General features: G+C 49.1%; 1 protein-coding gene and 1 long non-coding RNA gene across 6 annotated transcripts in view; one reads left to right on the top strand and one right to left on the bottom strand.

Annotated features, from left to right (window-relative positions):
- Window positions 1–825: 825 nt before the first annotated feature.
- Window positions 826–4,499, bottom strand: LOC114012253 (uncharacterized). Its single transcript, XR_003554611.2, has 3 exons — window positions 4,019–4,499; window positions 1,498–1,702; window positions 826–1,402 (listed from the first exon to the last, which is right to left on the bottom strand). It is a non-coding gene; the product is annotated as an uncharacterized LOC114012253 (long non-coding RNA).
- Window positions 4,500–4,662: 163 nt separating this feature from the next.
- Window positions 4,663–26,335, top strand: part of CCDC50 (coiled-coil domain containing 50) — a 45,473-nt gene continuing 23,800 nt past the window's right edge. For all 5 annotated transcript variants that reach the window (XM_055816844.1, XM_055816843.1, XM_055816842.1 and 2 more), the window contains exons 1-3: window positions 4,663–4,855; window positions 22,876–22,938; window positions 24,290–24,419. In XM_055816844.1, coding sequence (XP_055672819.1) covers window positions 4,807–4,855; window positions 22,876–22,938; window positions 24,290–24,419 — 242 coding nt within the window. In that variant the 5' untranslated portion in view covers window positions 4,663–4,806. The remainder of the gene's footprint in view (window positions 4,856–22,875; window positions 22,939–24,289; window positions 24,420–26,335) is intronic.

Genomic DNA, 26,335 nt, shown 5'->3' with positions numbered 1-26,335 from the left:
TGCTTTGTAATACCTTAATCCTTGCAGGCTCCTGCTCTCCTTGTTCTTCAGGGAGTCTGAATTTCCACAGGCGCCATTCAGCTACCTACGGAAATTGCACACCTGCTTCTTGGTGCTCTTTGCCAATGCTGTAATGTTTGCTTCCTCTCAATGGCCCCTTCTGGCACAGGACTTCAAATCTCTTTTCGAGTGTCTTAGCTTAGAAATGCAGGGAGGTTAATGACTGAACTGTTGTTTGTTGGGTTGTTTTACTGCAAGTTTTTTCCCTGCATCCCTACATCACCTGTCCCCTGGGATACCCTGCAGCATCCCATGGGGTTAGGGGCAGATACTACCTGAGACCCCAAACTTTGATTTTTATTTATTGTAGGGAGAAAACAGGGGACTCTCATCCTTTAGGCTTCCTGGAAATAGAAAGGAGTCCTGTGTTGGTTTTTATACTAGGAATTTGAATTTGGGAAGAAAACCAAAAGTGCATGTCCCCAGCTCAGGTGAGAAGGAAGGTCACTCCCCTGGCATCAGTCACCACTGACCCACAGGTTTTGGACATGAGTTTGCGCAGCACCTGGTATCATGAGTCACTTAGAACCATTTTTTTTTTTCCCCCATCCCTTTGCACTGACCATTAACTGAAGCACATGTTCCTGCCTGTAGGATCATTATGCTCTGTGTCTTCCCACAGCAGCCTCATCAGTTGGAAGTTAGCCTTGCCATCATTAAGGAAACTTTAACAAAGACTGTTCTGTTGAAAGTGAACATCTTGATGAAGCCTAATTTATTTCACAGTTGTTGTTATCCTGTTGACCTAAAATGACAGCAGGAGACTTGGAGAGGTGCCCAGTTTATTTAAGAAGCAAATACAAAATTGTCTCTCCCTGCCTGCAGAAAGAGCTTAGAGGCATAAGGGACTCCTAACTTCTGGTCCCAGTGCTCTGCCTGGCAGCTCCTGCACCTAAAAGCTTACTGTGTTTTTTCTGAAGGCCAGTCCAGATCGTGTTGTGTTAATTTGTTTTAAGAGTTCCAGCCTCTGCTTTGCACATCTTTACAGAAGTGTTTTCAGTGCTGTGAGAACAGGGAAAGTGGTGTGTGGTGCAGCAGCGTGACAATCTGGGTACCCTCCAGGAGTGCCATGTTTCTGGGGGCAGCATCAAATGCCTGGGTGCAAGTAGGTAAAGTGCCCAGTCCTGGGGTTTAAGCCTTGTGTGGTGGCACAGTCCCAGCTGTGGTGCCATCTCTGAGCCCCTGCCCACAGCTGTCTGCTGGAGAACACTCCTCACTGATCATGGTGTGCCTGGTACGTGGGGTGTGCTGTGGAGAGTAACTGCTGGAAAGCACAGAGCCAAACAAGGTGCAGGATGCAAGGACATGTGTCTAGGGTCACAGGTTGCAGCAAGAAGTCCATCTGGATATAAGATGAAAAATCATAATGAGCAAAGAACGGAACAAGAGCTCAGGGAGGTGCTGTGATCTCTAGCCTTCAAGATTTTCAAAACGCACCTGGGCAAGGCACTGAGCAACTTCATCAGATTTTGAAGCCTGTCCAGCTTTGAGCAGGGGGTTGGACTACAGCCCTGCAAATTCCTCCCTGGCTGACATTAGTCCATGAAAGAAAAGTAAAGGTGTGGGTTGTATACTTCAGCTCAAATTCTGCATCAGCTTCCCAGTGGTTAGTCTTCCCAGCTTTATTGAGATTCATCAGCCACTGCAACACATACCGTTTGTCAAGTTAGATGCTGTAGAATTTGCACGGGAAAAGCTGATGTCAGTCTAGCAGGACAGGCAAACACCTTCCATGCCCTTTGTCCAGAAGCACCAGCTTTTAGACATAAGTGAGAGGTGGGAGGGTGATTTGAGGTCTATGACAATAAGGAGCCCTTTGAGACCATAAGATGTGATGCTGCTGCAGTGTTGGCATTAAATCAGTAACTGCCTGGATCCTGTTTATTTCCTTCTCATCCCCTGTCCTGCTGTGGTCATTTTTGGTCTTTGAAGCATTCTATAATCTTCAAGTGGTTCATGCCATCTTCCAATCTCTGATTTCATCTGACTTAATCTCAAAAATCAAGCTGAGAGGGAAGTCCAACATCAGGAACACAAAGGAAATACTTTTGTGTGTAGGACCTTGCCTTAGGGAACAGTGTTGACAAATGCTGTTCACTGGTTTTGCTTGCATTACCCTTCCCGGGAGCCTGTTCCAGCCTTTCTGTGCTCTGACAGCTAGAGATCTCTTTATTTCCAGCACCAAGAAAATAATGTCCCTTATGTAGTCTCCCTGTAGTTTCCTTGGGTCCTAGCAGAGACCACCATCCCACTGCTATCACTGAGCTTCAGCAGGTCTTGCAAGAACAAATGCATTTGCATGATTGAGGGAGCCACATAGTCTGTGTAGTAGAAACTTGAACCCAGGAACCTCAGGAACTACTCTGCTGGGACCCTGAGCATCAGGTACCAGATCTTGCTTTAGTGAAGCTACACATAGCCAGGAGCACAGCGCTCTTAACAGCTGCCAAAGCCACATCAGTCCAACACGGTATCTCTTGAGTGCAGTGCAGATTATGACTAATGTATATTGTTGGGGTTGGCCCTGGCCAGACAATGTGATACAAATTCATTACTGAAGACTAGAGCAAAGAGCTGTGGGGATGGAGTAAAACACAGAATCACTGGGATGGACAGCTTACAAGTCGTATTCATAAATGTAGGGTCATAAAGGGGGCTCTGTTGCATTAAAGCTGTTGCATAAATGTGAATGCTTCAGGCTTTCAGCTTCTGCTGCTTTGTATTGAATGCCTTATGCTGACAGAAGGGCAGGAGAAAACCATACTTCAGTTTTGGAAAGCTGTGACCTCTGTCAAATGAGTATGTTCTGTGCCACTTCTCCTGTATGTTCCTGGTTGCTTACCCCCTTCTTTTGTCCTCCCTTTTGTCCAATAATAAATGCTTACTCAGTGATCAAAAAGCTTGATTGGTAAAAGGTGAAGGATGTCCAGAGGAATATACTGAGTTCAGAAAATCTCAAATTTAGGAGAATCTAGAAATGGATTTGTAGACCCTTCATTAGCATGGGGCTGTTGTAACCACAGGGGGTATTTGCAAGCAGCCCAGTTGTATGGCTTGTGTGAATGGCAGGGGGATTACAGGGGGGAGCTGGGCAGAACTGGGACTGTGACGAGACAATTGGTGTGAGCTGCCCCTTGGAGGAACAAGACCCTGTGACTAATCCCAAACTGTATGATCATATGGAGTTCCTGGGAAGAGGGTGTCATCCTGCGTGTCACTCACCTCCCAGTAAATTAATACAACAGCCTCCTAGGTGGAAGACTTACCAGCTCTCAGCATATGCCAGCACATAGCAGAGGTGTGCTAGGTATGAGAAGGAATCACAAATACAGACAATTTAGTGATTTTTCCTGTGGAGAAGGCTAAGCGATTGAAGGAATGGTAAAGGCAGTCAGATTAAAGACAGTCTATGCATATCTGCTTTGCGGATGATGAAGCACTGTTTGAAAGAGGTGGAACTAAGGACAGTGTTCCTGAGTTTCAGAAAACAGACTTGAAAAACTCTGGAGTAGCACAAGGCTAACCCTTTGAAAATCAACACTTTTTTTTTTTCAGTTTCTTTAATGGTTTTACTTTTTAATAAATTGAAATATTATGCCTTTTGCCATTTTTTCTGAGGTCTGACATCCCACTACTTCTCCCTCTCAGGTCCCACCCCAGTTGCCCAGGGCACAGAGCTCCTGGAGGCTGTCGGAGATGGGGAGCAGGAGATGGGCTCAGTCTCCCTCTCACCCCTGCATCCTCTTACTTGCCAGTGGCACAGGGGCCATAGGACATTAGAATAGAAGCTGGAGGCCACTCATTTCAAATGTGGCAATACTGACTTAATCTGCTGCTCGTGTACTCCTGAGATACACCCTTATGTATGATCCAAACACTGAACAGTTGACATGAGTGAGTAGTTGTGCTGAGCACAGCCCAGAGAGGCTTAGACACCCCTAAATCCTCTTCCTCTTACCTCCTCCCTCTTTGCCCAGAGGACATCATCTCATGCTGTTTGCTGCTGGCAAGCAACCGTGCGTGGCAGCCGCGAGTGCCACCGGCCCTGCTGGAGGCTGGTACGGGGCAGAGCGCTGGGGGGGTTCAAGGGCCCCTCGAGGAGCCCCTCGGCCGGGGGTGCTGGGCCCGCAGTGCGCTCGGGGTGCGCCCGTCCCGGCAGATCGGCCCCTCGCCCCCCTCCCTGCGGGACCAGCCGTGCCGGGGCTGCGGCACCCGCCTTTGGGGCTCGACCTGGGCACGTTTTCGCTTGCCAGCTCGGCGGGACACAGGCCAGCACTGGGGTGGGATGGCTTTGGGATGGGTAAGGAGGGGCTGAGGCACCGGGCCCCGGCACGGGAAAGCGCCGGGGCACCCCAGATGTCCGAGGGGCTTGGAACGCCGCCCCGGCGGTGGCAGGGGACCTCTCCATCCCACCCGCGCCCCTGCCAAATACCAATACAGTATCGATAACGGCGCTCGCAGGCCGCCCGTCCCGCGGAGCGGCCGCCCCGGCGCGGCCGGAGGAGCGGAGGGGGAGCAGCCGGGGCCGCCACCGCCCACCTGCGGGGGGGCCGAGGGGCGGCGAGCGGCAGCCCCGCCCCGCCCGGCGCTTTCTGTCCCCTCTCCCGCGCCGTACGGCCGGGCGCTCCGGCTCCATCCGCTGGCAACTTTGTAGCGCGGGGCGCGGGCGGCACCGCCGCGGCTCTGCCCTCACCGGGGGGCGCGGGTCGACCCCTCCCGGCCGCGGGCCGGCGGGCCCACCCCGCCATGGCCGGCATCGGCATCGACCACTCCAAGCTGCCCGGAGTGAAGGAAGGTGGGGGTCACCCCGGGAGGAGCGGAGCGGCTGGGGGGGGGGGCGCGGAGCGCGGCCCGGCGCGGGGGGGGCGGGACGGGACGGGGCTGCTTGAGGCGAGTTGGGGAAGGCAGGGGAGGAACTTATTGTTAAAAACAACAACAACAAAAATAATTATTTTAAAATTTTCCACCCGCTGGGGTGGTTGGCGGTTCTTCCCCGCGGAGCCGGTTCCCGGCGGGGGAGGGGGCTCGGTGCCCCGGCCGCCGCAGGGAGTGCGTGGCGGGCAGCGCGGGGCCCGGAGGGAGCCCGTCCCGCTTCCCCCGCGGTGTCCTCAGCGGCCGGGCGGGCGGAGGCCGGCGGGGCCGGAGCGGCGTTGGCCTGGCGGGGAGCCGCGACCGGCCGGCTCTGGGCTGCTCGCCCCGGGGCTGGCGGCCGGGCGGGGGGTGCCGCTTCGCCCCGGCAGCAGGCGGGGAGCGGCGCGGGGGGAGGGGGCCAGCCCTTTGTCTGCGCCGGGGCCGAGGCCGCCGCCGGCGCTTCTGCCGCGCTTCCCCCGCCGCGCCGGGGCGGCGGGGCCGGGGCAGGGCTGCGGGCGCGGGGGGGAGCCGGGCTGTGAGACAGCCGGGAGCCCCCGGGGGATCGGCACGCAGAGATGTGTGCCTGGCGGTTACGGCTCGGTTGGGTTTGGAGGCTCCGCTCGGGGCGCTGGGAACTGTGAATACCCGTGTGTGGGGTGATCTGAGGGGACGGGCGATGTTGGGGTCCTGGTTAAAAATCCGTGAGGCTGCGGGGTTTTTGCGAAAGCTCTGCATGGAGCTTTAGAGCACCAAGCAGCCTCCTTCACCCTGCGAAATCCCAGTGCACCCCAGGAGCGCAGGGGAAGGGGGGGCTGTAGGCGCCCCCCACTTTCTGGGGTCCAGCAGCGGCGGCCCCAGGCCCCGCGCCCAGTCCAGGCTAGCCTGTGAGCTGGGCGCCCACTTCACCTGTCTGTGCCTTTGAGCCCAACAAAGGTGCCCGGGAGCTGTTTCTGTTCTAAAAAGCTTTGTACAAGCTGGAGTTGTTCTGACAGCAATACAGGACCATGGAAGCTGTGTCCAAATAAAGTTATTTTGAATTTACATTGTATTCACAGAGCACTGCACGCCTGTCTAAATACAACCAAAATTCCTTAAACTTGTTTTCCTTGCTGCTGGCCACTTCTTCTTTTTCAAAATTTCGTTTTTTACAAAATAGCAAGTGTGAATCTGACGATTCCGCTAGTCAAGAGTAGAAGGTGTATGTCTGTGCAGGGCGCTGGAGGTTCTGATTGACCTCTTGTCATCCTTTAATGCTTCACTTCTTATTGCTACTGGAAGAAAAGTAATATCAATGCGCCTGAAGTTTTAGGGGTTAATGTTGCTCCTGTTAAGAATTGTTATTGGTCATTTTAGTGTGGCCAATATCTCATCCTTAGAGTCTGTCCACACGTGGCTACTCAAGAAACTTAACCCGATTAACCTTTCCAGCGGATTGATTAAAGTGAATTAAATCCCTGTGTAGACTCTCTTATTCAGAATTTGAGTAGCCTTGATTTGATTTCGCTTGATTCATTTTTGAAGTGATCTACCTGGAGTGAGTTGAGGTTACTTTCATGCTGAATGAAAGTATGTTTACAGAGCTGCAGCGTAGCTCAACCAGTCCTTGGTTAATTTGCACCTGTGGTTAGCATGGATTAAGTTTCATGAGTGTCCTGGTGCGAAGATCTGTTGTTACCTGATAGCGGCTGGATTAAAGTAGCATCCCAGAGCAGCTCCAACATGCAAAGTAGATGAGGCCTGAGCCATGTTCTGCAAAGCCTCAGGCATGTTTCACACTTTTAGTTTAGTGGCATCATTTGTTTTTTATTGTGGAAAGTGTTGAAACCAAGCTATGCTTTGGATTAGATCTTTTCATGCTGGGTGTTAATGCCAACCAAGGAAAGTATGTATCACCTTCCATACCTTGGGAAATACTGTTCCTCATACAGAAATCATTGTCCATCCTTCTGGGAAAACATTCCCTTTCCTCATTTCGGGTAAAGGTCAGTTTAGTCGTTCATTAACAACGAAGAACATTGTTTTGCTTTGAATACTTTGTTCTTCACCAGCTGTCTTTGGGGATGGGGAAGGGTTGTGTCCAGGTTCTCCCTGGCTGCAGGCAGCTGGGACTGCTGCGACACAGCCTCATCCTCCTCTTCTGGTGTGGTCTTAACTCTTCTACCAGCGAGATCATTTCTGTGCAGTGATGGTGGTGAAAATCTGGTAACTAGCTAGGTGCTGCAGGAAGCCTTGTTTCTTGTGTTTACTTTCTTTTTTTAGTCTGTAAAATTACGTATGCTAGTTGGAGGCCTGGTATAGATGGCATTTTGTTGGCGAATACTGTTTCAGCTGGTCCAGCTTATTTTGTGGGCAGGGGGTTACTGGTGTAAAATGAACTCTCAAAACACTTTTTCTAGTATGAACTAGACCTTGGTGCTGCAGCCTAGTGTTACAGAGGTGGTTTTCCTTGAGCAGAAAAGTGGATGTTCTGACCACTGTGGTCAGTAAAGCTCTTGTAAGTTATTTGCTGAAGGTTTTGGTGTTAGTTGCAATCTGTGGGCTGAGTTTGCCTGTATTTCTTTTTGTGTCTTAAGTGTCTGGGACGTTTTCTTTTCACAAAGCAGCTTCTGCTGTGTGCTCTTTTGACCCACCCCAGGGGATTGCTCAGCTCTATGTGTATAGAATATTTTTTTTTTTTACTGAGGTCCCATTTGTGAGCCTTTTGGGGGCAAAAACATACTGAAAATACTATCTTAATTAATTGCTTATAAAGCAAATAAAAGAAACTGGCTTGGACTCTGCTTGATCTCTAATTGTTTCTTCTGATCCGATGCATTTTTAGTTAGTAGCAGCTAAAATTGGGAAAGGCTACACCCTCTCCTTGGCTGCTTGTTTTAAATGAGCTCTTCGGTGCAGCCTCCGGTGCCATCTGAAAGCACTGTGCACTGCCTCTTGGACCTGGAGGCATCCCTGCCTGCAGGCAGAGCTGCACGGGGGCCTTCCTGGGAGGTATTTCGGAGCTGTGCAGACCTTGCCCCTCTCTGGAGGATGCACCTGTGGTCCCATCTGCTGTTGCTGCTTTTGCCAAAAGGCTGAGGTCTGTGGCTACAGCTTTGTGAAGGTGATGCCCGTCTGCCAAGACTGAGACTCAGTCCCTTGTCCAGTGCAGTCTCTGAAAGCTATTAGTTGTTAGCAGTGGCGGGTGAAACCCAGGTAGGGGCTTCTGATTTTCCTGCCAATTTGAGTCCTCGGTGGGGAGAGGTGGGGAGTAGAGGGACCGTGAACGCTGTCCTAGCAGTGTATGGCTCTTTGGAACTGTGGAAAATTGCAGTGGCTTAAGTGTTTTTATTTAATTTTATTTTTATATGTCAGTGCCAATCACTAGAACCAACCCTGCCATGCTGCTGTCTCTGGAGCTCCAGCCTTGACAAAGGCTGATTGTGTCACCCGTGCTTGGAGAGACACCGCAACAATGCTCGCTCTGTGGTTTCTACTCTTCATTAAATATCTGATTTGACTTTCTGAAGCTTCTGGGCTGTACATTCAAATGCTGCTAGTTGTAGTCTGCTGCCAGAGAGGCCAGTTTCCCAAACGTGGTAGTCGCATCTCTGACTGCAGCCTCGGGGAACAGGAAGGGCTTGAATCCTTATTGTCCACCTTTGGAAGGCATTCTCTGGGGCAGGCAGACTGGCTGGCTCTCTTTTGCCTTAACATCAATTGAATAGGAGTTTGCTGTAAGCATCAGTCTTTCTCTTCCTTCCAACCACAGCACCTTCCTTCTGACCTCTGCAGCTTAACATGACCTTCGCTGAGACTCCTGCAATAAAACCTCCTGACAGCTGGCTTGACAAGCGACTGGGGAGGGGGGTCAGCTCTAAGGTGCAGTGTTTCAGGCTCCCGTGATGTTATTGGCTTATATCAGGGCTTCTGGTGCCTGTGTATGCTCAGCAACACCACAGTGGACAAGAGAAACCTGATGTCTGTCAAAGGTGGAAGTGGGTTTGGAAAGTATTGATGGCTGGCACAGTGTCTGATGAGGAGGGATTCTGATTTGGGATTTTCCAGGGGACTGGTTTTGAAGGATGATCTGTCAGCTGTACGCATGTGAAGGAAGGGTTGGCCTTTAACTGGATTAGTATAATCAGGGCAACAATTTTGTGAGCAGCTGAGGGTTGGTCAGGTCACTGTGAAGCCACCTGTCCCGTGCCCTTTGGCTCCAGCTGGGATTTTTCCTTGCAGCATGATGTCCGGTGTCATGATCTTCTGCTTTGTGACTTCCCCAGGGAAGGGCTCTGAAAAATTCAAGCAAGCTGGATGGCTCAAGGGCAACAAGGAGGTGGAGAGTGATGGGATGTCAACGCAGGCTTTTCTTTCTAGGTCACTGGTTCATGTCCAGCTCTTTTGAGTAATAGGAGGTCTGTTTTTCCAGCATGCATGAATTCAGTAGCTGAGGCTGTGGTAGTCATTTAACTTCTGGTTAAAGCTGGGTGAAAGTTTTATTATGCATTCAGTTGTTCTGGGTCTGCAGTGCTTGGCAGAGGAGATGGGCAGAATTAGCATATTTCATGCTCTGGGCTTCAAAATGCAACTGAGCAAGCAGGTTTGCCTCCTCCCATCCCTTAAATCCTTAGCACTTGTCCTCTGTGAGCTGCTGTGGAGGTTGTACCAAGGCAAAAAGATTGCTCCGAAAGCAGTCTTTGGCAGAGAGGAGCTTCCAGACTCAGGTTGATGCCTTCTGCAGACATGTTTCCTTAGTTACTGACAAGTAGCTTGAGTGATAAGAGGGGACACAGTCTGTTCTGCTCTCATTCCTGGGGATGCAGGGAGGGAGCTTCCCCTATTTGTGGTGCCAGGACATCCATTAGCCATCATCCATTGCTGCTCTCCGAGGAACGATCCCAGCTGAGCAGTGTGTTACAGATGGCATTGTGTTTGCTGTGACCACGGGCTTCTGTTTAATCTTTAATTTCCTGTGGCCATGAGCAGCGTCAGAAGGTGCGCGCATGCCTGGTGGGAGCTGGAGGTGGCTGCTGCAAGAAGCAGGAGAGGGCAGTTGTGTGCTCTCTGGGCACAGGGAAAATCCTGCTTGAAGAAGAAATGGAATGTGCCTTGAGGCTGTGTGAAACTTCTCTGTTTTGCTGGAATAAGCTTTCTTTTCCTTGCTCGGAGTCATCCAGTTCACAGGAATGTAGCGATTTATAGGATGAAGGGACGTGTTTCCTCCCTGCTTCCTTGTCCCCTTCCCAGTGTCCCCAGCTGGCTGGCTTGCTGCTCACTCACTGCCACTCCTCTGCGTAGTGCTGGTTTGAAGGCTGAAGGACTGAGGAAGGCCAGTCTGTTGCTAAAGCTGCCTTAAAACTCAAGAAGCTTAGGTCCAGTTTCTGGTGCGGCACTTGCTGCTGGCTTGTCCTTTTGCCTGTCTCCAAAAAGGAGATAAAGATATTTGCTGTTCTGCTGCCTGGTAGCTTGCACTGCAGGGAGCAAAGGGCGTTTGCTGGGCAATTCCAGCAGGAGAGCAGGGCTGCTGTCTCCCGGAGGCCTGCTTGTGTGTCAGGAATGCTCCATGTTCATCTTACAGTGCTGGCTTTTCCATGGGACACATGCTGGGAACTTATGGAAGTCCCTCGACACTTCATTTATATTTCCTTTTTAAAAATAGAAATTGGAGCCTTCCCACTGTTTTCTTTCTTGGTACGTGAAAAGGCGCCACACAGCTCATATGGCCTTGGCACCGTATGGCAGCTGGGAGAGACTTTTAGTAGGGCTGGAAAGAGAGCAGCAGCAGCATGCTGCATGTGTAAGGATGCAGAGCAGGGCCGTTGTGAGCAAAGGAGACCTGTTAGGCCTGGGTGCCCACAAAATCTACCCTCTAACCCCGGGCACCTTGTAAATTAAGCTTGCCATAAGTGTCACTTTCCCTGGGGAGAAAGGTGTAGGTGAAAGCCTGCTCAGAAGCCTGGCACAGCTCTTCTGCCCCTGCCCATGGGTTTTGTGTCAGGCTCGAGAAGCTCAGCTGATGATTATTTTAGTAGCACGCCAAACCGCAGTGCCACTGCCACAGTGCTCGGTCAGCCAAATAAAAATAGTGGGATCTTTCTGACTGCAGCCTGGGTGGGTAGGGGGTTTGGTCTGTGTACCCTTGACAGCCCTGCCTGCGGTGAATGCTGTTCAGGACAGAAAGTTGAAGTGGGTTTGCGAGTGAGTCACTCTTCCTCACTTCCCTTTTCAAAGGAGGTGTAAAAAGCTGTGTGGGGTAAAACTTTTGAGTTCCTGTGCGTGTATGGATATAGTTAATTCTTTTCCCAGCCCTTCTGCTGAACCAGGGCTTGGTGGCTGGAGGAATCAGCTTAAGAGGAAATGTTTCGTGGGCTCAATATGTGGTGTTCGGTAAGTGATGACGAAGTGGAAGAGGACATAAATAAGCAAATGTTTGAAAACACTGAGAGACAGGCATACCTTAAAGATACTGACAAGGCTGACCTGAGAAGTGATGGGACAAGAGGAAAGAAGGAAGTTTATGCAAACGGGAGACAGTGAGAGGTGGATTTTCTTTTTTTCTTCTGCAGAAAGCAGTCCAAAAGACACAGTGTGTATAGCTTTGTCTGTTTACAGCCAGACAGGACAAGAAGCTGGAGTGTGACCCAGCTGGGAATGTTCCTTGCGGAGAGACTGTCACCATTGACCTGCGTGGGCTGGGGAAGTGCTAACCTGGCTCGGGGCAGCCTTCCCTGTTGTGGATGGAAAGCTGCTCCCCCTCTGCATGGCAGAATGGCTTTGCACTGCAGAAGCACCTGAGCTTATCGTTTGTGTGTTACGGGCATGGCAAATACTGCTTGTGGGATCCTGGTGGGAAGAAAATTTTTCCCCCCTCCATTCTGGAGTTACTTCTATTGTTGGGGTGCTGGCTGGTGGGACAGGGAGGATTTATGTCCTAAATTCACCAGTGCCTCTTGGAGGCTTTGGCAGTGCTGCTGGGGGCTGGGGCGAAGTGGTGGAGGACGGCAGGGAAAAGACCTGGGAAGTTTCCAGGCCGCCAGGGTGTTGGCCGTCACGGTGGCACGCAGAGCGCTGCTGTTAGCAGGGCTGTGCTCTCCTGCAGGCAGTTCGGTCGGCGCCAGGTTTCCGAAGGAAGTTGGTGTTGGGAAGAGGCTGGGCTCTCCTGACCTTATTTGCAGCGCTGGAGGGAGTGGGTATTTGGCCAGGGCTGCAGAGCCCTGCCTGCATTCTGTGCATCCCTGACACAAGGTGGAACAGGCAGGTTTGCCTCCGGCTCCTGTTATAGTGCTTAGTTACCTGGTACTCCAGGCAGTTGGCTTTATGCAGCGCATCAGCTCCGGCCACATAAGTCCCGATTTTAATTGTCTTTTCTTTTTCTTTGTTGGTTTGGTTTTTGTTGTTGTTGTTTGAAGAAGCTCTGGGTATACAATATCACCTAAAGGTGATTTAACTCCCAAAGCAAAAATTTTACTTCTGACTGACTTGGAGCTCATTTTATGCTCTCGGAGAGGAGGCATTTAAAAGGCTGCCAGCCTGCTTCTTCCTTGTGCTTTGCAATGCATATGAGCTGTGAGCACAGGTGCCACAAAGCGGTTTGCTCCAGGTTGCTGCTGGCAGCTCTGCCTCCTGTTACCTGGCCTCTGGGGCCAGATAGGCATATTCTTACCCTGCTATACCACTGTTTTAAATCTGTAGTTGCTCTGAGGGCAACGTGCCAGCTCAAGGCTGTGACAGGAAGGGGGGGCATGTATTGTTAGTGCTGCAACTTTACTGATTTGTGACTCTTGTAGATGGATGTAAAGGTTTGACTGATCTGGGGCCAGCTTTGCTACTCTGTGTTCTCCAGAGCTGACTAATAAACTTGGGAGAACTTAAACGTGGGAAGTGAGGGGGGAGAGGAGACAGCGGCCATGAGGAGCCGGTGGAGCAAAGAAAAGGCATTTTGAAACTAAGCAGAGCATCCTGGGTTGGTTAGGTAGGGGAAGGTTGTTCTTGCAGAGCAGACTGGCAGTGCTGGCAGCAGCCGAACGGGTGGCAGACAGGAGTCCTCACAGCCTAGCAGCCACCTTTCTAGGCAAAAGGAACCTGATAGGAATCTGTGCAAGGATCAGTTCAGACCCCTCCACCTTTGAATGCAGCAGATGGCCAGATTTCCAGCAAGCCTGTGAGGCTGCCCTGGGGCCCACCCTGCTGGAACTTTGCTTCTCTTGGTATCTGATCTGGATGAATAAAATCTGGCTTATTTGCAAGCGCACTGGTGCTGCGGTCCATCCTTCCAGCTGCAGCTTTGGTTTAGCCACAAGCCTTGGAGCAGTCTGGGGCTTGGCTCTAGCCACTTTTATTCAGCCTTTGGGTGACTTCTCTGAGGGAGTCTGGCTTCTGCTTGTTCTCTCCAGAGATGCTCGTACCTCCATATGGCTGCGGGTCCCTGTGGTGTAAAACCACCCTGCGGGGTTCTGAGAGGAACTGGAACTGTGGGGTTTTTTTTAGCACTTGGCACTTTCTGCGTGGGTGTCAGGCTTCCAGCAGTCAGCCTTGCGTAGTCACCACACTGAGTCAGTGCATGAACCTGTACCAGAGGGGCACTGGGAGCTCACTTTCTGTATCCTGCCTCCCTTGTATTTTGCTACATTGTCTTTTAGGATTAAGCTGGAGCAGAAGCCTGGGAAATCTGACACTTTGAATTATCTCCGCTCCCGGCTGCCTGCCTCCCTCTCTGGAGCTGCTGTGTGAGTTTATTCACCACAGCCTGAAACTGAGGACTTGGAAATGCTAGTGAAGCATCTGAGACCCACAGTGCCATGGCTCCTGAAAGCCACCCTGAACCACAAAGTGGATGTGCCAGCTCTCTGCATGGAAACTACTGAACTGAGCAAGGGATTTAGATTTGCATTTATCAGGGAACAGAAGTTTTACCTACCTGGGAAATTGAGTGTCCCCTTCTAAGTGTTTTGTGTAGTATAAAATGGCCTGAAATGCTGAAATAAAAGCTGAAATAAACAGATGAAAGGAAAATATGGTGATCACTGTTGAGATGTGTGTGGGGGGAGCGTATATAGTACAAATCTCTTGAGATGCAGACTCCATGCCTGAGCAGTTTTCTGAGTGGGTGGCTGTTTTGAGTTGTGGGTGAGATTGTTTTTCTTTCCCCGCTCCCTTACACCAGTTTAAATGAGTAGTGTTGGGTTTAAAACTAAAACTGCCATGACATCCTGTCTGCAAAAGAAACAAAAAAACCTCCAGAAAAGGGCATGTGATATGATCCATGGGACACTGCTGAAGGCGTGTTTTACAGCTACAGTGGTGCATGGGGACATCTGTGTCAGCCATGGGTTTTGACCTCTCTTGCTAAAGGTAACTCCTGCCCTGTTCTCTAGTGATGTGTGGTGGTTTGCCCACCACAAAGTGAGGGTAAAACACAGCTGTTGGAGGCAGTGTTGTTTGTTTTACTGTAATCCATGGTTGGGAGACAGTGGTGAAAGTTGGCTGCTATGAAAGCTTCTCCCTGTCTTTGTTGTTGGTTGTTCATTTTGCACATGTGGTGTTAGCTGAGTCAACTGAAGCTGTGTCAGATGCTGGAGAGAATGAACTACACAAGCAACTTTTGTTCTCATTGATGGTTAAGATTAACTTCTTCCACACACGGACCCAGTTATGCCTCTGATATTGTGATGAAGTGTGGGTTTGCCTGCTGCTTGGCTGTGGTGTCGAACTAGCCATTCCTGACCAATGTAATCTTAAAGCTTTTATACTTGTCCATCTGGATGTTACTGATGGGTCCACAGTGTGAGCTCACTGGTGACCTTTTGGGTATAGGCAGTCCTGTACAGCTGGTGGACACTGGGGCACTCAAGAAGGAGCTAGAGATTTGTGTTCTGAGCTTGGCAGATAATGGCTTGCAGATTATTAAAGTATTGTGGCCTATATATCCGCTCTCCGCCTTAAAGCGGCAAAATACTGTAGCTATTCAGCTCGTCAATGCACAGACATTTCTGTAATAGGAGACGGCAGCTATAGCAGCAATGTTGTCTATAGGAATGAGAGGTTTTGGAAAGTTCTTGTGACTCGGAATACTTCATATCTGGGGGCCCAGCTAGACCTGGCTGAAAAGGCTGAATTTTCAAAGCATGGGGGCCAGTACTCCTTAAGGCTCAATGCCATTTTGAAGTATGTCTGTATGCCCAAGCTTAAACAAAGGCTTGGGGAAGAGTAGCTGGAAAGCAGCCTGGCAGAAAAGGACCTGGGTGTGCTGGTTGATGGCCGGCTGAACATGAGCCAGCAGTGTGCCCAGGTGGCCAAGAAGGCCAACAGTGTCCCGGCTTGTGTCAGGGACAGTGTGGCCGGCAGGACAAGGGCAGTGACTGTCCCCCTGCACTCGGCACTGGTGAGGCTGCACCTTGAATGCTGTGTTCAGTTCTGGGCCCCTCACTGCAAGAGGGATGTTGAGGTGCTGGAGTGTGTCCAGAGACGGGCAATGAAGTTGGTGATGGGTCTGGAGCACAAGTCTTTTGAGGAGCAGCTGAGGAAACTGAGGTTGTTTAGCCTGGAGAATGGGAGGCTCAGGGGAGACCCTATGCTCTGTATAGCTACCTGAAAGGGGGTTTTACAAAGGTAGGTGTTGGTCTGTTCTTCCAAGTAACAAGTGATAGGATGAGAGGAAGTGGTCTCAAGTTATGCTGGGGAGGTTTATGTCAGATATTAGGAAAAAATTCTTCACCAAAAGGGTTGTCAAGCACTGGAACATGCTGCCCAGGGAAGTGGTTGAGTGACCATCCCTGGAGGTACTTAAAAGATGTGTAGATGTGGTGTTGCTTTAGTGGTGGATGTGGCCATGGTGTAGTGGTGGACTTGGCAGTGCTAGTTAATGGTTGGACTTGATCTTAAAGGTTTTTTTCCAACGTAAATGATTCTATAATTGAAATGCTTCAACATTTTCTTCTGGAAGTCAAAGGCATATCTTTAACATTCTCGACCTATGGGTTGTGTTTTAATCTTGGGGGATAAGAAGAACTGCTCTTATTTAGAAAAATTGCAGGTGATGCAGTGTAGGGTGCAATTATCCAATGTCAGCCTTCTGTAATAAAGGCAGAATGATAAACTTAATAAAATTCTGTGTCTGGGGCATGCTTTAGGAATGACCTTTTGATGTCTCTTGTGGTGCTGCTTTTTTGTGATCTTGGGTATCTTCAGCTTCATGTTTATATACTTTGCAAGCACATCACCCCTGCTTTGAGGTGTCCAGCAGATGCTCTCTCAGCTTGAGGACTGCTCTGTGGCACAGTTTGCAGACAGAAGTAAGAAGTAACCTCAGAGAAGGCATTTTGTGAATGCTGCTGATATCTATTCCAAGGTGGGTTAAAAAATAGTTGTGTTCTGAAGATTTGGTTGCAAAATCTTTATAGTCTTCCTTCTTAAAGTGTTGTTGGGTGGAAAGAGCTTATTGTTGGAGAGTGGTGCAGACAGAGAGGACAAACCTCTCGTGGCCTTGACCTCAAGGCATTAGCTTAGTGCAGAGAGGATAACCTTCTTCCCAAATCCCAAGCTGTTCTTAGCTTCCAGGCCAAGATTGCCAATAAAACCTCCGTGGTTCTTTGGCGATACTTTTTTTGTTTTGCATGTTTATGCTTTTAGAAATTAGGCTGAGACCTCTCACTTTGGTTCCCTGTGGGGCTGCCCAGTCTACTTGTGCTGCTTGGTAGCCCCTGGCTACATGAGACATGGCTGAGAAGCAGCAATTGTTCCCTTCCCCAGGCAGCCAAGCCCTGCCCTCCACCTGGTAGCCACCTTCTCCCTGCATGAGTTTTCTGATGTCCTTGGCACTGACAGTGCCTGGTGAACAATGTCCTAGGAATGCTGTCTGCATAACAGCGGCTGCAGCAGCCAAGGCATGTCCTGGCCAGCCTCTGCCAGTGCCTGCGCGAATCTCCTGGTGCGATGGGAGAGACAGGACAGAAGTGAGAAACACTGAGGTCAGGTCATGGATCTCCCAAGCAGCTTTGCTGGGGGTGCAAAGGAAATGTCCTAGTTGCATGTTTCCTCTGAAAACTGTCCTCGGGGCAGCCTGTCACCTCCGGTTGAGTGGCTGCTCGGTCACGTTGGCTTTGTTTCAAGGAAACAATCTGCAAGTTTTGGGGGGTTTACCTGGCTTGGAGTAGCCCGGCCAGTCCCTGCTGGTGAGAGTCTCTACGAGGTCCAAGCTTGCTTTCTAATCTGCAGGGATCTTCATAGCTCAGCATCTTCCTGAGACTGCAGGCTTGTAACAGGCTGTGCTTGCTGCTTGCCACTTGATTTGTCAGCTTTATAGGCCCTAAAAAGTGACTTTAGCTGATCAAACTGTTTTTTTCCTGTGTCACTTTTGTCTTTTCTCTTCCTCCTGTCCTTCAGTTGAGGATTCAAAAACTGCAGATGGTCTAAACTAAGCATGACTCACACCTTCTAGTTTATTTTGTGAATTATCCAGCACATGATGCTGACAGGAAAATGTTGGGAGTGGAGGGGGTAGGGAGCAAGAGATGTTTTTTAAGACCCAAAAGGAAATGCCTGGAGCATGTATGTGTGGCCCCTGGGTCACTGAACTTGGCGATGTCCCAGAGCATAGCGTATGGGCCACGTGAACCAAGTGGGCCCTTCGGCCCTCAGCAGATGTCAAAATATGGTCTGACTTCAGGCAGAAGTGTGACGGGGTGTTTTGTTGTATGCCTTTCTTGAGAAGCCAGTGGGGTTTGACATCTTGTAGAGATGGTGCATGTTCACGCCACCCATTACTGGGTGTTACCTACCTCTTTGTCACACACCTAAGTATCGCTAGCAACGTCTATGGCTGCCTCTGCTCCTCTTTTGTGGTTACCTCACTCTCTTTGAAGCAGTTTGGTGTTAGAAATGCTGACCTGTGGAGCTGAGGTCATGCTGGAGTAAGGTAGTGAGGCAGATGGCAGACTATGAAAAGCAAAAGGTTATTTAATGAAATTTTGCCAGGTTGTCATACCTAGAGATGCTCTTATCTCAGCCCTAATGGCAGGGCTTGCAACCATGCTTGCCAAGAGCCTCAGAGGTGCAGATGCATGGAAAGGAGTATTTCCAGGGTAAACTGCCAGTGGAGAAGACCTGTGCTTGGAGCTTGTAGAGAGGCTCTTCAGGATCCCTCAAGCAAGCCAGCTCCCTCTTTCATGCCACTGCATGAATTTTGCAGCCCACCACTGCTGCAAAGGATGATGCTTCTAGCCATGCTTCTGCCCTCATCCTTCTCAGCTGGCACCTCTGCTGGCGGTGGCAGTGGCTGGGATTCCTGCGCTGGCATTCCTTTTATTGACAGCTGTGCCAGCAGCACGTATTCCAGGCGTGCTCCCTGCTGCGCCAAGGCAGATTGGCTTAATCAGACTATGGTAAACCTGTTGTTAATGTTTCACACTTCAGTGGATTTGCCAACTGTAGCTGCTCTGATTGCACCCCTGCTGCTTGCTTGACTGTCTGATGGCTCGCAGCCAGGGCCCAGGGATGGGAAGTCAATTCGCAGCGGTGAATGTGACGTTAATATTACCTTTCATTTTTCAGGCATACAGTTAGGGAATAAGGAAACTGACTTCTTTCCCCTTCAGTATGAAGCCTCCTGGAGAGGAGGAATGTGTCTCTGTTGTCATTGGGGCCATCCTATTTCTCAGCACAAACCCGGTGCACATAATACCCAGTAATGGGTGTGCTGGGGCTGTGCTGAGGCTGGGCCGAGGACGAGGACTGGTGCCAGTGAAACTTTATTTCAGACCACGCCTGGCTGGTGCACATCTCCAGTTATTTCATAGCTGCCCTATTGCTGGATGCGTGTCCTCAAGGATGAAGGGTTGGTTTCCTTGGCCTCACTTGCAGCTGCGGTCATACTTGACTCATTGCCATGGGCGCAGGGTCTGTCTAGTCTTGAGGGAGTGCTCTGCACTTACTATTGCCCGCACACTTGCTAGGGAGTTGCAGGTGTCCGCATCTCTTGCCACCTGGCTGGCTCACAGTGCTTCCTTGTGTTCATAATAGGATGTTCTCATCTTCCTTTGCACATTGTCCTCAGGCTGATGGGACTTGGGAATAATGTGCTCAGATGAGTCGGAGGTGGCCAGCCCAGCCAAGTTTCTGACAGTGATGAAAGGTCTTCTTGTGCCGTCCGCCCTGCCAGCAGCTCCAGCAGCACAAAGTGAGGGCTGTGCGCTCGAGCCATCCGTTCGCGGGTTTGTAAGAGCAGCTTAACGGGAGTGTATACGCAGCCAAGTGGCTTCTTCACCAGTGCACAAATGAATCCAAATGTGTGAGCAAACCTAAGGCTTGCTGCTGCCCCACCAGCCTGCTCTGTGCTGTGTCTTCTGTGAGATGGGTGCACTGGGGAGCTTCCTGTGAGCATAATCATTATAAACCATCCAGCTTCCTCTCTCTGTACTGGATCTTGATGGGATAATCATCACTGTTCTAAGACCCAGTCCCTGCGTTTGTGTTTAGGCCCTGTAACTTGGTGGCTTGTCCCAGGGTGTTGTCCCCACACGGTCTGTCCCTGCCCGCAGAGACAGGGCAGGTGGTGGCGGGGCACAGCCTTGGGTCAGGGTGCTGTGTGGCCGTGTTAGGGGTGGCACTGGATCTGAGGCCGGTTGCTTTGGGTGGTGAACTGGGAAGTGCGTGTGGTGGTACCCTGGGCTGTGTGTGCTTCTCGGCCCAGGTGCTGAGCTCTGGATGGCACAGACCTGTCCTGAAGAGCCAAAACAACCCAGACAAGTCCCTGCTTTATGTCTCTGGCATCCAGCAGCTTTCCTTGGCAGCCCATAGGACGTGAAGTCCAAAGGAGTTTTGTTTTTCTTTATTTTTGCTTATTTATTTAACTCCAGAGACCCATGGACTAATTCTCACAGATCTCTGGGGGAGCAGCTAGAAGAAGCAGGCCCATCCATACACAGAACAGTATATGCACTCGACTTTTTTGAGTCCATGCTTTCCTTAGAAATTTTTTTAGTGGCCCATCAGTCCAGAAGGGTTAAACAGTTGTTGCTGTGTTGTAGGAAAGCAGCTCACCGGAGGAGGTGAGACTTTTCTGCAGTTGGTGCAAGACTGTCAGGAGAAGAGCAGCAGCGTTCTGCAGCGGCCCTCCCACTTTCTCGCCTGTATGCCAAGCATGTTTCTGTCAACATGTTTTTTCCCAAACAAATAAAAAAGTGTGTCTGGATGTGGGTAGAATAGAGTAAAAAAAAAAAAAAAAAACCAACAAAAAAACAAACCCAAAAAACCCCCAACACCAAAAAAACCCAACAAAACAAAAAAAACCCCAAAAAACAACAAACCAAAACAAATGTCCTCCTCCCCACACATGCCTCTGGGGAGGATGGAGCAAAGGTCCGCCAGCACCATCAGCACCATGACTGGCAAGGCAGATGATCTGAGCCATGGGGATCAGAGCAGTGTATGAGCCTGTACAGAAAGGAGTTGGGAAGGGCTGGGATGCAGTTTCATAAGCGTTTCTTACAGCAGCAATCTTTATGCAAAAATTATGCAGCTCTGAAATGTTCATATTTCTTGCTCCTGTGCTGCCCGCCTTGTCTTGCTAGTACAGCTGTTCAGGCAGCTGTGCAGTGGACTTGCTCAGAGACCTACTGCAGTTAAAAATAACAAAATAACACTTCCCCCACCTTTTTTTTTTTTTTTTTTTTTTTAAACTATCAGGAGCAAGTGCTGCTTCTTGACTATGTGGTGGTAAAACCCAGCCCCTAGATTTGGGCAGACTGTAGCTCTGTTTTCAGGTATCTTTGCTTGGCTCTGAACTGACAGGAGGGCTCAAACCTCGGGGCTGGATGTGCCCTCCAGCAGGCCAGATGATGCTTGTTGTAAGCAGAAAGTGGTTGTTCCACAACCATTCTATGATGCTGAAGTAGTATTAGGGGCCACAGAATGAAAGTCTCTATGGGCAAGGTCCTCTTGCCCTATCCCACAAAAACATGGGTTTGTGCCCACCAAGCACCCTGCATATGTCACCTGTGAATAGCAGTGCTGCCTGCAACTCAGCTGTGGGTTTTCCAGACCTGCGGCTGAAGCTAGCGTTTCTGTTTTTATACACAGATGCCCACTGGAAGTATTTCAGTGCTATTTAGCATTTTGTATCCTCTTGCCTTTTTTAAAAGAAGCTGCAATAAAAAAAAAAAAGGTAACAACTAAACCTTAATTGCACCATCTAGAATTGTATGTGTTTAAAGTGAGTCACTACGGGATCATATAACCGTAATCTTTGTCCTCATCTCCACCCTGCTGCTTGTCACTCTCCTTCCCTGAAGTGCTGTTCTAGCTTTTAGAAGCTTTTGTTATCTGTAAAACACCTTCCAGTGCAGAAAGACTCAACCAAAAATTCTGTTAAATACTTCATCTTTTATCGTATTCATCTGACCTCTTAGTACACACAACCAGAAACAATTCTAGCTATTTTGTGAAGGTATCTGGGTGCAGAGGAACATCTCGATGCTTCTCGAGCAGACCATATGTGTCAATGTGAGAAGAGGGAAGGCTTGTGGGATGGTGGCTCAGGAAGACGCAGCTACCTTCTCATTTCCATGTATTTTCCACCCTTTGTGGTGCTGGAAATGTCTTCTCTTCTCTGACTCTGAACCCTTTTGTGAACAGGTTCCTCATAAATTCCCCTTGTAGTTTTGGTATGTTCTGGGGGTTTTGGGGTTATTTTCACTTTCTCTTCTAGGCTGTTGCTGTGCTCTGCTAAAGAGAAACCTTGGTCTTCTCCAGAGGTTTTGCCCGTGGAGCGCAGCAGCAGTTTGTACCTCCCTCTGCAGCTTTGGAAGCACTTTGTTGTTCTCTGCTTTGTGCTGTACCTTTCAAATGGGAGATATTCCCCTTTCAGGTCCTTCAGCTGTTTGGCTTGTCACATTGAGGGAAAAACAAGTGATAGACCTCTGCAGTGTAAAGTTTTCAGTGCCTTAAACTGCCTTAAACTCTCCTAAAAGCAAGGAGGAACCCCACGTATGGCCAATGTGTGGAGCGGGGCCCCATCTTGCAGTTTGGGGTGCAGGTCATAGTTTTTCTTTGGTTCACCAAGAAGCTGATACATACCTACCACCAAAGGACCGAACCAGATGCTGTGTGTGTGCGCCTGTCCCAATATGTATGTGACTTGTGTTTTGTTGCCCTGCTGCCTATCATAGCAAGTTAAAAATAAACACTGGTGTTTTTCTACAGTGTGGGTAGAGCATTCCTTTGAAAGTTCAAGCATGAAAGTGATAGGCATTGGCAAAAATCTGCTGCTTTCAAACTGGTGCCAAATGGAGCTCATCTCCTTCCCGTTTACCTCGTCTCTGGGTCATCTTCATCGTGCTAGAAGCTGTGCTTATCCCTGCTGGTAATGCTGTGGTTGATCCTGTATCTGGGTTCTAGGTACAAATTTGGCATCTGCACTTAAAGTCAATGAAGCTTACAAGAGACAACTGTAAAATGATGCCTGTGCTGGTAGAAATGGCTTGCAGTGAGAGCCATGGAGCTCAGTCTGCTCAGCTCTGGAGAGGTGTATGTGCTTTTGCCTTAGTGCACAGAAAATACTATTCTCAGACTCTTTGACCTGGCAAGGAAAGCCATAGTAAGCACAAGCACTTGCTGTTGGTTTTAGTTGAACACAGTCAGCGTGGGCATCGTTATAAATTTGGGAGGAGTACAGGGTTTTGTACACAAGGTCTGATCTAGTAGTGGCGTGGGCAATCCTGATCTTAAACTAAAGTGGAGGTGGAGTGGAGAAGGCTTTTTATGCAAACAGGGACAAAGAAGCAAGTGCATGCAAAAATAGCCACAAGTGCAGGAGGGGGGAAAACACCCAAGTCCAAAGTCCAGATCTTGGCTGGTGGAAAGTGTGTCAGAAGTCTCTGTGTGTGTATGCTCCCCTGCCCTCACTCTTCTGATGTTGTGTTTTGGTTTGGGTTTTTGTTTTTTTTTTAATTCCCCTTCTGCTAATTATTTTGGCTTTGTTTCCCTGTCCAGTGTGTCGAGACTTTGCTGTTCTGGAAGATCACACCTTGGCCCATAACTTACAAGAACAAGAGAGTAAGTAGCAATGATCTTTGGAACAAGTTGAAGCAAATTTTCCCCAAAAGATACCTGGCTTTGTTTAGTTTTGCTAAGAAAAATCCTCTCTGCTTTTATTTCATTTTTATTCTTTTCAGTGGAAGACAGACTATTACTGTCTTCACTGTCCTGTAACGCTACTCTGCATTCTGCCCCAGCTCACATTGTACCCTAGAGATAGCTGCATTTAATGTTTCAATTTTGTGTTCTCCTTTAGAGTTGAGTTTATGCCATTTATGATGAAATTGCATGTAGGAGTGCACTTGAGGTTTTGTTGCTGTGCAAGGTTTTTAGAAATGACTAGCAATTTTGGAATTTGGAAGCTTCAAGTTTTATAGGCTGACCTGAGGTGCAACTAGAAGAGGTCTGTTTGTTTACTTACTTCAGAATTGCTAGTGCATGCCTTTTGAGTGGAGGCTTCCTTTTAAGACATTTTGAGATAGGGCAGCTGTACACTACAAGGGCTTAAAAGGGGGAAAAAAAAATACAGTCAGGAACTTCAAAGTGACTGGTATTTTTTTATTTACTTTTTAAAAAAATTTTTTTTACATGCTTATCTGTTACTTTAGGTATGCTTGCATTGCAGTTTCAGGTGTGGTGGCCTCTAATCTGCTTTGCTGGCTGCCAAGACTGTTGGTATCTACCAGTACTAGGTGCTAATACCGTTCCAGCTACTCTGCCAAGAGCGCAGGTTCTGCTGAAGTTGTGCCCTTGCTGCTGGAACCTGAGACCACTGAATTAAAGATGGCTTTCAGCTGCAGCTCATGTAGCCATCTTTTCTTGCAGGCAGTATCCATGTATGGTAAAGGACTCACTTTAGCACTCGGTTGCTCTGTTGCTAAATATAAAGGTAGTGAGATTTTGGAACTGATTATGTTGAGAGTGAGGAGTTCCCTCGTCTAGAGGTTCTTGAGAACAAATCATGGAAGCATCCATCAGAAGTGGTTTACATTCAGCTCATCCTCACTGGCCTCTGTGGTCCCTTCCAGACTGACTTTATTAATCTAGGGTAACTTCCCACAGCCAGAAAATGAAAACCAAAGCCTAAAAAGCATTCCCTGTAAACCTGCATGCAAGTAAGATATGCAGATCTAGTTTTGGTAACAGGCACACATATACAGCCCCCTCAGTGCTGAGACAAGACAATCTCAAACTGCTAGTGTAACTTCAGTTCAGGACTTCCCCACCGTTAGAGATGTTACATGATGCTCCCCTGCCAGGAATTACCTGCCTTTCTGGCCTGGAATCTCCCCCCTGCCCTGCTTTGTCTTGCACATAGTGTGAAGTTCTGCAGGCTGATCTGAGAGTTCTTGTCTGTGTTTATTTCCAGTTGAGCATCACTTGGCAACAAATGTTCAGCGTAATCGTCTGGTGCAACATGACTTGCAGGTGGCTAAGCAACTGCAGGAAGAGGAGGATCTGAAAGCACGTGCTCAAATCCAAAAACACCAAAAAGACTTGTGAGTTTGGGATGGAGCTGTTGAGATGCAAGTCCCATTTGATCAGAGCCCTGAAATCAGCTCCTTTGAGTTGGTTGGCAGCACCTGGGGTTCAGGTTGATCAGCCTTTTGCTTTTGTTTCCTTTTTCCTTTGGCTATCTGTTGCTGTAAGAGTATTAATACTCAGCTCTGTCACACAGTAATGGGAGCAGGTGGTCCTGGGGCCTGTCCCAGCTTAGATTCTATTGCCTGACCATGAGAAGGCACCTTCCTGTTCTGCTGCCTGTTGGCAAAGGGGTAACTTGGCCACTTGTGTCGACCTTGTCCCTGGCTAAAGTCTGAGGATGAAGAAACTGTACCACAGAAATGCACTGTTACGATGAATACTGTTGTGGAAATTGCAGATACTGGCATGTTTGCATTGTGCCTGATGAGTGCTTTTGAGGAGCTGGGTGCAGTGCTTTTTGGTGTCCTGCTGCACTGAGCAGCTGAAAGCCCCTGCTTGTGCTTGCAGATGGTGCAGTGTGAGGTGACCTGGGAAGAGGAGCTGCTGCCCCAGCATCAACTAGTGGAGATGGGTGTTGCGGGACAGGCCTGCTCTTGCAGCCGTTGTCTTCTACAGCGGCTGGGGGAGGATGCCTAACGAGCAATCCAGTTTGCTCTGCAGGTTTGCTCAGGCCCCACACACCAAACCTAGCCCCGTGGCCTGTGATTTGGCTTTCTGTGTGCTGTGGCTCTCAGGCTGCGGAGCTGGTATGGAAATGAAACGTGGCAGTGCAGGGCAAAGCAAACTGTGCTTTCCAATCCAGAGTTGACATAGTGCTTTTCTCTTTTTTTATTTCTTATGCATTTTTTTTGCATACCCCTCCCCCCCCCTTTAGTCTCTTGCCATGTGAGGTGTAACAAATGGGTCGTGTGACAGGGCTCAGTCAGATCCCAGGGATGAGAGATGGGAGGACAGGGCTCCCTGCAAATGCAGGGTCTGCAAGGCAGGATGCATCTCCTGGCAGCTGTGCTGCCTCCTGGCTTGTCATGCTCTGTGATGCCACCCACCAGGTACAGTTCATGGTGGATCACAAACCCTGGGTGGCTCATCTGGCAGAGGCAGTGATGGAGTAGAAGAGCGCTGTATTGCATATGTGTGAGATACAGGACTGGCTTCAAAGGAGCGCCTCATGAAAGATGTGAAGCTGGGGTGTGACAAATCAGCCACTGTTTTCAATGTTCCCAGCGTACTCTGGCAGCATTGGGTAGATGCATGTGTATGTCTCAAGTCTGTGCTTTCTTTCAATAGTTTTGTCTTCATTACCAATTAGAGATGTGAGCATGAAAACGACTACATAAAAATTAATTTTGTATGGCAGAGATGATTCCTTTTTGTTACTTGCTGGGAGCTGCAAACAATTTTCTTGTTGTAGGGCTCTGTAAAATGGGATTTACAAACTTTGTGAGCCAACTTACAGGAGAAATGCTGATGCAAAATGTTGTGTCAGCAGCAGTTCTGCTCCTGAAAGCATGAGCTCTTTTGCAAGAATAGTAAAAAAAGTTGGAGCCATCCTTTTGTAATTGAATCTTTTTCTTCCTTAATTCTTTGTATGTTCCCACTGTCTCCTCCTTGTGCAAGATCAGCGTGTTCTGGCAACAGAATGATCCTAGCTGTTGTTGCTTTCTGTATTGTCTAGGACAGTTTGACACTGCAAGGTGATGGGAGAAGTAAAGGAGAAGAACTGGGTGGTCTTAGAAACAGGGAACATAAAAATGTCTTCAAATTTATGGGCTTTCTTCTGTCTTTCAAATCATAGATTCTCTCTGAAAGACTTTGTGAAGATAAATGAGAGAATAATTTTTCTTCTTTTCTAAGAGAATTTAGGGAAGCATCAAACCTGATTTTCATGCTGCTTTAAAAGCATCTCTCACATCTAGCTGAGCAGCCTGCA

Source organism: Falco peregrinus, chromosome 12 (genome assembly GCF_023634155.1).
Source record: "Falco peregrinus isolate bFalPer1 chromosome 12, bFalPer1.pri, whole genome shotgun sequence".
NCBI classification, from domain to species: Eukaryota; Metazoa; Chordata; class Aves; order Falconiformes; family Falconidae; genus Falco; species Falco peregrinus.
The sequence above is the reverse complement of the archived record's forward strand: the minus strand, read 5'-3'. Positions and strand labels throughout refer to the sequence as shown.